Source organism: Tenebrio molitor, chromosome 1 (assembly GCF_963966145.1).
Source record: "Tenebrio molitor chromosome 1, icTenMoli1.1, whole genome shotgun sequence".
In the NCBI taxonomy this organism is placed as follows: Eukaryota; Metazoa; Arthropoda; class Insecta; order Coleoptera; family Tenebrionidae; genus Tenebrio; species Tenebrio molitor.
The window spans coordinates 29,119,697-29,129,241 of NC_091046.1; the positions used below are offsets into that span (position 1 = coordinate 29,119,697).

A 9,545-nucleotide genomic window follows, 5' to 3' on the forward strand; every position below is an offset into this window, starting at 1 on the left:
TCTTCTACAAACACAAGAAGATTGATTTTTTTAAACATTTTTACCTGATCTCTTGATGACTACTTAACAACGTACCTACTACTATGTTGTTCCGCGAATTTTGGGGCACCCAGTAGACACCTATTTTTTTAAATCGATTTGTTGATATATGTATTCCCATTTTTAACAAAAACGAATGTTTCGTTGTGTATCTAGTTTATGACTTTCGTAATCAACCCATATTATACTGTAAATTACAATTTTACAGTTTTTACAACAATCATTAAATATTTATCTTCATTTACATAACAAGTAAAAAAAAAAAGGGAGTGAAAGGTTTTTGGCTTTATATCGAAACCAATTGTAGCATTGACATTTTTTTTAGAGATTCTGAAATATCAAACATACCTATTCAATTTGTAATTTTTCTTTAAAATGACAATTTTCTACCGTGAAATATCACAAACGTAAGTTAATAACTGGATATAAGGTACTTAACAATTATGTGATCTCGTTAATTGAATGAAACAGATTTTTTGTTTTAAGTGCTTTAGAACGATTCACATCAGGTCAAAATAAAAGTAAACAGCTTCATACATAATTTAATGGCAGAACTGTACCTACATTTATTTTTTACCAGGTATAATTGCTTTTATACTAATTGGATTTTTTTTAATACAAAGATTTATAAAAGCAACTGTTAACATTAATGCCTGACCTAAAAGTTCTTTGTGTGGTGGAGATTGGCTTGCATAGTCATTTTTCAATTTCTGGTCCACAGTAATCGGAGTGCATGGCAGTATAATATTATCTAATGGTAAATCACCCAGCAAACGAAGTACTGTAGTTGTACTTGAAACACATTCGTTACCAACTAATGTTTTAAATAACCTGAAATTTAAATTTATTTGATTTCTTCACTGATAAATGTCTCATAAAATGCTACCTAGCGGGTAATTTTGACCTTAAAAAGTACACAACATTTATTACATCATTAGAATCGGTTTTCTTATTATTTTGATTTATTATATTATGTCTTGAACTGGTATTAATAAGTGCTAATAGCATTGATGATAACTCCAATTGTTGTGTGTAAGAAGCCACAACTGTAGGTTGCTTTTGTCCTTGCAAACTCATACTAGATGTTCCCTCAAATATATAAGCATCACCCACAGGAAGTTGATATAAAATGTCTGTTGCCTACAAATCATCTAAATAAAAGCTGCACTTCCACTATATACTTTAAGACCACACCAATTTAAATGTATCAGTTGGAAACATCTTCTTTGGTAAATTAACAAAATCTTTATATCCCCATGACTCTAGTTGATTTTCTTTTTGAAGTACTTTTGCCCAGCTAATTCCTGTTGGAGCAAGATGTACTCCTACAGCAGATGATATTGCCTGAATAAAAATAAATATGTATTCATATTAAATATCTAAGCATAGTTTCATGAAGATTTAAGTTTTATTATTATATTTTATAATGTTAAAACATTACATACATGATTTGCTGGTAATTGTGGACCTAATATCTGCTTTATTTTTTTATTCTCATTATTAAGTTGTTTTACTTGTTCAGGTGAACCATTTGTAATAATTTGTTTACATAATTTTTCTAGCAGTTTTACACTCAAACCATCTACTTCTAAAAGCTCATTTAATGACTTGAATGGTCCATTTTTCTTTTTATAATTCTCCAAACTCTTTACTTTATTTTGGGCAATATTCAAGCTAAAAATAAATATTAATATAAACTCAGTTTATCACACTGGAATTTACCATTGCAACTCATCTCTATTTGATTGATTGATAATGTCAAGTATTTTTGCTTGTTCTGATTCATTAAACTTAGGCTTCAAACTGTATTCTGTGTAATTAGCAAATGATGAACTTAAATGTAAGAGTTTGCCCTAAAAAAAAAAGTTAAAAAGCCTTTTTTGCGTTTTATTAAAACATACCACGTATTGCAAATTTAATTGAGTCTTAAAGCAATAACTTTTTATAAAAACCATGATTTCAAGTTTTCAACAAGGCATAAATTTCCACTTTGCTAGAAATTAATATTTTCATGTTTGCTAGAAATTTGAACGGAAATTAGTTTTGCACATAATAATTTGCATTTTTACTAATTACAATAATTTTTTACTGAACCATCTTTTGCACTGACTCCTGTAACAATTATGACATAACCTGAAATTCAAAGGCAAAATATCAAGGAGGTTATTTACTTATTTTAGATTTTAGACACATTTTAGACTCCATCACTCCAGTCGCTTCGGTGGGGATGTGGTGTGCACGTGCAGCAACCAGCAACGCAGTTTTGTTTTTCGTTGGATGAGGCCATTATTTATTATTACTAGAGACAACCCAATTGTCTGTCTCTGTTATTACTTAAATAAGGGCACAGATCAGGGTGATGTGTGCATAAGGGTGGTTGGTGGTTGCCGTGCAAGGCCGTGGTTGTCTGGTTAAGTGGTTAAAGTAAATTTGACATTTATTACTTTGTCGCCTTTGCCCCTGCATTATTATTTAGTTCTTGTGTTTATAATTATTCATAAACATATTTTTATGTTGTAAGAGAATTTCCTGAGTTTTGTAAGTAAGTAAGTAACTAAGTTGGAGGGCGTTTTAGGTACTACATATTTATTGTTCATTTTTACAGAACGTAAAATGAGTGTACAGGGACTCTCACCTTCATCTACTTTTGGTAAAAAAGGTCAAATTTTACATTGCCAGGCTCGTGAAATCGTGGCAAATGTGATTGACTTTATGAAAATGGAAGCTGAACAGTACAAACTTCGGAATGAGCCCACAATACCACTACAGAATTTCAGAGAACGAATTCTGGCTGCCACAGGTATATCAAAAAAGATGTATTCAACAATCACAAGAGAATCTAAAGCTGTGGCATCTGGTACATCTACATCATTTTCTACACCTAGAAAAAAGAGACAAAGGACTAAGAAATACGAGCTTGTTGAAGGCGAAAAGCATGCCATCGGGACGATTGTTCATGAATTTCATGTCACTGAGAAGAAAATCGACGACATATTATTTTCTCAAAAAGATTGCCAACCTGTAAAACAGGAAAGCAATACTGATGATAGTAACTAATGTACTAATGAATAGGTATGTTATTCGATAATTTACTTCCCACAGTTAAGGAAAGAATAAGATAACTACTTTTTTTTACAGATACCAACACCTGACGTAATTAGCTTTCAGTTGCATGTTGCCACGACCTGCTGTATATTAACCGGCCTGTTCATTTCATTAAAAAAGCATTGAGAAAATGTTTCCGAGAAAGAGCCAATTTTCGCCGATGAGGGCGCCACAGTACGGGCGCTTCTGAAGAATAAAAATGCGGAAAAATAGGTTTAGACATGATTTTAGAGTTAAGATTGAGCACAGTAAGTTCATATTTTCTTTCTAAAACAATACTGAATACAATTGGATTTTTGTGTTGTTGATTTTAAATTCGAATGTCATTTGAACGAGAAAAACTCTCGGTGACAAAAACTTAAGATGAATAATATCCCCAAAAAGCGCCCGTACACTAGCGCTCTGCGGGGATCACTCAAATTACACTTTTGAACAGGCCGGTTATAATACAGCAGGTCGTGCATATTGCATTCCAAAAATATTTAGTACAACTATTCACCACCAGGAGCCCTGCTTATGTGGATCAATATACAGTATATCTAGGTGACTCTGTCCTTCCACAATCGTTCTCTGACAGCTCTTCTGAACATTCTAGATACATTTTCAATAACAGAACCATATTTTTTCACATGTTTTCTATGGGGTTAAGATCTGGACTGCAGCTTGGCCAGTCAAACACGTTTATACAGGGTGGAAACTTTAACTGGAATAAAATTCATAACTTGGAAATAGGCAATTTTTGTAAAAAATCCTGAAACAGCTCGATTTTTATTTTTCCTTGCCCACATTTTGACGCATAAGGTTTTTGCATATCTGCTCCCGGAAGTGCGCAACCACCCCCAACTTTTTTTTTTCAAATGGAAGGGTATATCAAGTGACACCTCGTTTGAAAGACCACTTCGCAAGGAATACAACGCACTATTTGTTTCCTAGATATTTTCAAAGCCTACGTGCTAAAAAATAAAAACCAATTTTATAAGTTTAACATTATCTAATGCAAAAAATGTTCAAAATCGCCACCGTTTGTTTGTTGACAAATTGCAAAGCGATAGTAACCTGCATCCCTTACGTTTTGTAACATTTCCGGTGTGATTTGCCTAACTAAAACTGAAGAATATTGAGGACCTTAAGCAACGTATTAGGCATGAACCATAACCAAAAGAGAAACGGGGTCCATTTTGAACATTTGTTGCATTGTGTTGAACTTACAAAATTGGTTTTTATTTTTTAGCACGTAGGCTTTGAAAATATTCAAGAAACAAATAGTGCGTTGTATTCCTTACAAATTGGCCTTTCAAACGAGGTGTCACTTGATATACCCTTACGTTTGAAAAAAAAAAGAGTTGGGGGGTTGTTGCGCACTTCCGGGAGCAGATATGCAAAAACCATATGCGTCAAAATGTGGGCAAGGAAAAATAAAAATTGACCTGTTTCGGTATTTTTTACAAAAATCGCCTATTTCCAAGTTATGAATTTTATTCCAGTTGAAGTGTCCATCCTGTAGATATTAGGTATGCTTCTTGAGCCATGCAAATACCCTATGTGCTGTATTCTGATGAGGGTAAATTCTCTCTGAAGAGAGCATCACATCTTCGAGAACTCTAATATAAACGTTACTATTCAGTCGATTTTCCATATGCAGCATTGCTCTAGGACTAATTGCAGATACAGTGGAAGTCGCTTATAACGACGACCAAGGGACCGGCTAATTCCCGTCGTTATAAATGGACGTTACATACGACTTTTTTTTTAGTGAAAAGGTTAAATACATAACTTTGTATATGCGCCTTATTACAAGAAATGTAATTATGTATATTTAATTATTTAAAAAAAACATGTAAATATAAAAGCATAGAAGTAAATGACACATAATACAATCGTAAAGTACATAAGAGAGTTTTTTTTATCCGTAATTTTTGTTTGTTAGAATGCAGAATAGTATGTATATTATGATAAAAGTTTATAAGGAAGCCTTTAAAGAACGCGAGATGAGTTTAAATGCACGTCGCAAGTGCTTTAAAAGCCCTTGTAAACGTGTGTCATACGCGCTATTTTTTATTATAGGTAGGTAGAAAAAAAATACCTGCACTGCACTACAGTCTGAAAATTATAACAAAAAATATCTTTTCCGAAGTCATCTGTGTCATTAATCGTTGATATATGTAGAAATGGTCAATTGTTGTTGTTTCGTTGTTATCCCTGAATCCGAAATCGTATGTCGTTTCTTGAACAAAAACCACAGGTTAAATCTGAGCATATCAATCGAAAAGACATACGGATTCAAATCCATGGATGACTCGATTACAAATTAATTTGATCGCTCTTTATATTATAAATTGTGTAAAAATGTGTTAGAAATAAAAGACTTAGGTTAGGCAACTTTATAATCATGAGGAGTAGTACGGGTGGTATCGTACCTGCGGCACAGGGTAAAACACCCCACCCTCACCCTTTGTAGACGGGAGAACCCCGGCTGGCCGGTGCAAGACCGGAGTACCGGACTGCGGACTCTTCCAGTCTTCCTCCAGCAACGCTCAACGAGAACACAACGATTTTTGTTACTTTCTCTCTGTGAAATATACTTACTCCAACCGTTCAAGTATTTGCTTCGCGACGAGTGACGACCCCAATTCCTAATCACCACAAGAGACCACAAGAGTCGCCTGACGCGACGAAACGTGACCTAACGAGGTATCCAGAGGCCGACCGAGCCTACGAAAGAAAAGAGGCGGGGTATAGTTTGGGAACGAGAAATTGGAACTTTAGCTTCTTCACTTGCAATGGGTTTAGGGTAGGTTGTAAAGATTATAATAATGGAGATTTACGACTATGAGCACTTCATTCCAGGAGGCACAAACAATCTGCACTTTGCCGATATTCGGCATCCCTTTTTAATAACTAGCAGGAAGACTATACTAGTACGTCGGTAGGCAAAAACTTACCACTATCGTAAATCTTCATTATTATAATCTTTACAACCTACCCTAAACCCATTGCAGGTGAAGAAGCTAAAGTTCCAACTTCTCGTTCCCAAACTATATGTACACGCCCTGAGAGTGGAGGCCGAGTACTCAGACAAACCCCGTCAGTATTCTACCACAAGTGCATAATAATTATGCTTCACGCTCCGCGACCACGCCAACACCCAACCATGCTAATACGAATTACGGGTTGTCCAACCATCAAGCAGCACTGGGTCTGCTGGAAGCGACTAAATTCACCAAATCATGTTCTGGATGCAGATTCTCCAGGATCAGAACAAACTTTTTGCGAGCCTGTTGGAACATTATAGCAGAGCCCGACATCCGAGTCTTCAAGAGTCCAAAGGCCAAAGGGATCAACGGAAGTTACCACGAGGCTTCAGTTTTTCCGAGTCGATAAGGCCTCGCAGAGGTTATTAACCGGAGGATGGATGCGGCGCAAGAAAAGCGTCCGGATGGGATTACGCAGTGTCCGACGCCGTCATCGAGTTCGTCCCAGTCCCAAGTAGTGGTAGGACACAAAACTTGCTCTGTGCAGGTCCACGGCGTCAGGTCCGGGCCCCCAGACAGCCCCCAGCGGGACACGATGGAAATCCGCCCTGGAGGCCCCCCGCAGCAGAACCAAAGGGAGCCGCAGCGACAAGAAACCAAACAGAATCATGTCACCACCGTCCCGAAACCGGAGAAGACCGATCCCGGAGTGATCCTGGAGGAGCGCGGAACGGGTTGGCGTCCCGGAACGCCACCACGATGGAACAGGTGACTATGCTGCCGACGAACATGTCCGAGGAGTTGCGAATTCAAGCGCAGATCGAGCTCAGAGCCCCCCGGTGTCTCAACTCCAAGAGTCAGTTGAGGAACGAGGAAATCGCGTGCACCAGGCGCGACACCACTCTGGAGACGACGGTCAACGTCAAGGCGTACGAGATGACGAAGCAGCAAAGTCTGAGTGAGAACAGAATCACCACGCGAGGAGAAGGAATCAAAGAAGAGCAGAGCAACAACGAACTGTTGCGGGACAGAACCCTCAAGACCCAGCTGATCACCGAAGAGTTGACAGCGGCCAACTACAAACCGGAGCGAAGTGAGAAGAATGTCGCAGCGAAGATAGAAAACACCAAAATCGACCCAGAGACGCCGATGCAGAAAGTGACCGAACTGGAGAAGACGCAGAAGAACATTCGATAAAGTGTTGACCGAGGAAGAGCAAGTCAGCGAACAGTCGATAGGTGAGAACAATGCCCCCGAAAGACAGGTCCGAGAGAAAGAAACCCAGATCCTGTCGCTGAGCCGCGAGCTGGACGAGTCGAACGTCAAAGTCGAGGAGTTAGAGAGGACCAAGAGACAACCCCAGGCCGAACGCGACGAGCTCCTAGAGAAGGTGAACAACAACATCAGCAAAGACCCGTTGCTGATCGACGAGAAGCGCCACCTCGAGGCTAGAGCCGCCGTGAAATTGCAGAAACACCCGAAGTTGAAAGCCTAGCGCAAGCGTCGCCACAAGCACCAGGAGTTCCTGACGAGCGTGTTGCAACATGGCAGTGTCGACCGCACCATATGTCAAATCAGGAGTCAGCGCCGATTCCGAAGCATGCGTTGTCATGTCCGACGACACATCGCAGGGTGGTCCCGTTCGCGTATACACGAAGGCACCTGGAGGAAAACAAGCCAAGAAGCCGGAGAACTGCGTCCCATTACACCAATGAAAAGACTCTCTCAGCGACTACACATTGACAACCAAGTTCCAGTTCAGAAGTAGAGAGTGACAGTGTTAGTGCGGGAATGCAAAAAAAGCAGATACGAGTATTTGTTTCGGCGACAATTTTCACGAGTGAGCCAAGCGAACGAGTGAAAATTGTTTTAAGAAACAAATACTAGTGGTCAGAAGAGAAAATTTCCGGTAATTTCGTACCCACGAGTTTGTATTCGGCATGACAATTCACCGAGCGAAGATTGAAAAATTCAATGAAAGAAATACTTGAATAGTAGTTTGTGATTTACAAAAGGTTGTTATAGCAATTCGTCAATAAACAGTGAAAATTTCAAAAAACGAAAACGACATAAAGGCAAAATTCGGTCCTTGGTGGTTGTTTCTCTGTGGTTGTTTCTGCATTCGTGAATTGTTTCCTTCCCCTTTCCTTCCCACGATGGCTGAAATATTTGGAAACGCGGAGAACAAAGAAATAAACGAAGCAATACGAAATTTAGTGCCAGTAAACACCTTGAAAACACATCGCTTGTGCTGGACACAGTTTGAGGAATTTTGCTCCCAACGTGGCTATTCGCTGGATCAAGTTTTGCCGATTGAAGAACTTAACAATATTCTGAAAGATTATGGCTTCAATATGAAGAAAAAAAGTGGAGAGGATTACAAAGAGACAGTAGTAAAAGTATTATGGAACACAACGGCCAAAGCTTTACAGGAAATGTATTACAATAAGTTTAAAATTAAGTTCAATCCTTTCAAAGATCCAGCGTTTAGAGAAGCAAGAAATGCAAGGGACGTTAGAAGAAGAATATTGCAAGCTGATGTAAGTAAGCGGAAAGTAAGCTCAGCAGCACTAAGAAATGAAGAATACTTAAAGATGGTTAAATTATGGGATGAAGAAACGCCTCATGGTTTACAACACAAATTCTTCCTGATTGTTGCACGAGAATTAGCCTGGAGAGGTAATGAGGCGGCAAATTGTCTTGTGAGTTTCTTCCGAGAAGAAAGAAACAATTTTGGAGATTTGACTGGTCGATTGGAGTACAATCCGATATTTTCAAAAACACACCAACGAGGCTGCCATTCCTTAAGCGAAAGCAAATGGTTGGTGCCAAACATGTCATCTGACTTGTGTCCAGTAAGGTAAATTTACTTAAAAACTAAAATTTAAGGCAAGAACTAATTACATAATCAATTACAGGCTATTTAAGAAACTGTTATCAAAAAGAAGCGACCGAATAAAAACGGACAGAATGTTTCTTAGTGTCAATCATGGGTGGACTCCAGAAAATAAGGCCGCCGCTTGGTTTAAAAATTGTCCCGCAGGAATTAATGAGCTAGGAAAGTGGTTGAAAGACACTGCTCAAAAAGCAGGTCTGGATACGAAAAGACTGAAAATTACCAATCATTCAGCACGCTCAAGTGCGGTCACAATGTTGGCAAGTTCTGGAATTGGTGAACAAGAACTAATTAAAATAACAGGCCATAGTTCTGGAGCATCGATCAAGCCGTACTTGCAGCTCAATGAGGAACACCACTCACGTCTGATACAATGTTTTAGAGATAAAGCAGCGACAACTTCAGAACCAGTTCTTGCCAAGAAGAATGAAGAAATTACGTCGACATCATCGGGTACAAATAATGTTTATAATAGTTGTATTTTTAATTTTGGTACTAATGCTTTGAATAAATAAAATAGAAAATAAAATATC

The 9,545-nt window shown here is 38.4% G+C and overlaps 2 protein-coding genes across 3 annotated transcripts; one reads left to right on the forward strand and one right to left on the reverse strand.

Annotated features, from left to right (window-relative positions):
• Positions 1–569: 569 nt before the first annotated feature.
• Positions 570–2,270, reverse strand: LOC138125901 (transcription elongation factor, mitochondrial). The gene is made up of 7 exons (XM_069041467.1): positions 2,116–2,270; positions 1,941–2,057; positions 1,762–1,892; positions 1,485–1,713; positions 1,234–1,383; positions 926–1,179; positions 570–870 (listed from the first exon to the last, which is right to left on the reverse strand). Exons 2-7 carry the CDS (start codon positions 1,992–1,994, stop codon positions 606–608), a joined length of 1,083 nt encoding a protein of 360 aa, XP_068897568.1. The 5' UTR covers positions 1,995–2,057; positions 2,116–2,270; the 3' UTR covers positions 570–605.
• A 170-nt stretch (positions 2,271–2,440) lies between these two features.
• LOC138125887 (uncharacterized) lies at positions 2,441–9,545 on the forward strand. Of its 2 annotated transcripts, none has more exons than XM_069041453.1 (4): positions 2,441–2,581; positions 2,645–3,111; positions 3,178–8,976; positions 9,035–9,545. In XM_069041453.1, the coding sequence occupies exons 3-4, from the start codon at positions 8,273–8,275 to the stop codon at positions 9,525–9,527; spliced, it is 1,197 nt and encodes a 398-aa protein (XP_068897554.1). In that variant the 5' UTR covers positions 2,441–2,581; positions 2,645–3,111; positions 3,178–8,272; the 3' UTR covers positions 9,528–9,545. The 2 variants fall into 2 exon arrangements, with proteins under 2 accessions (XP_068897554.1, XP_068897547.1); XM_069041446.1 differs by having other exon boundaries at positions 2,445–2,585.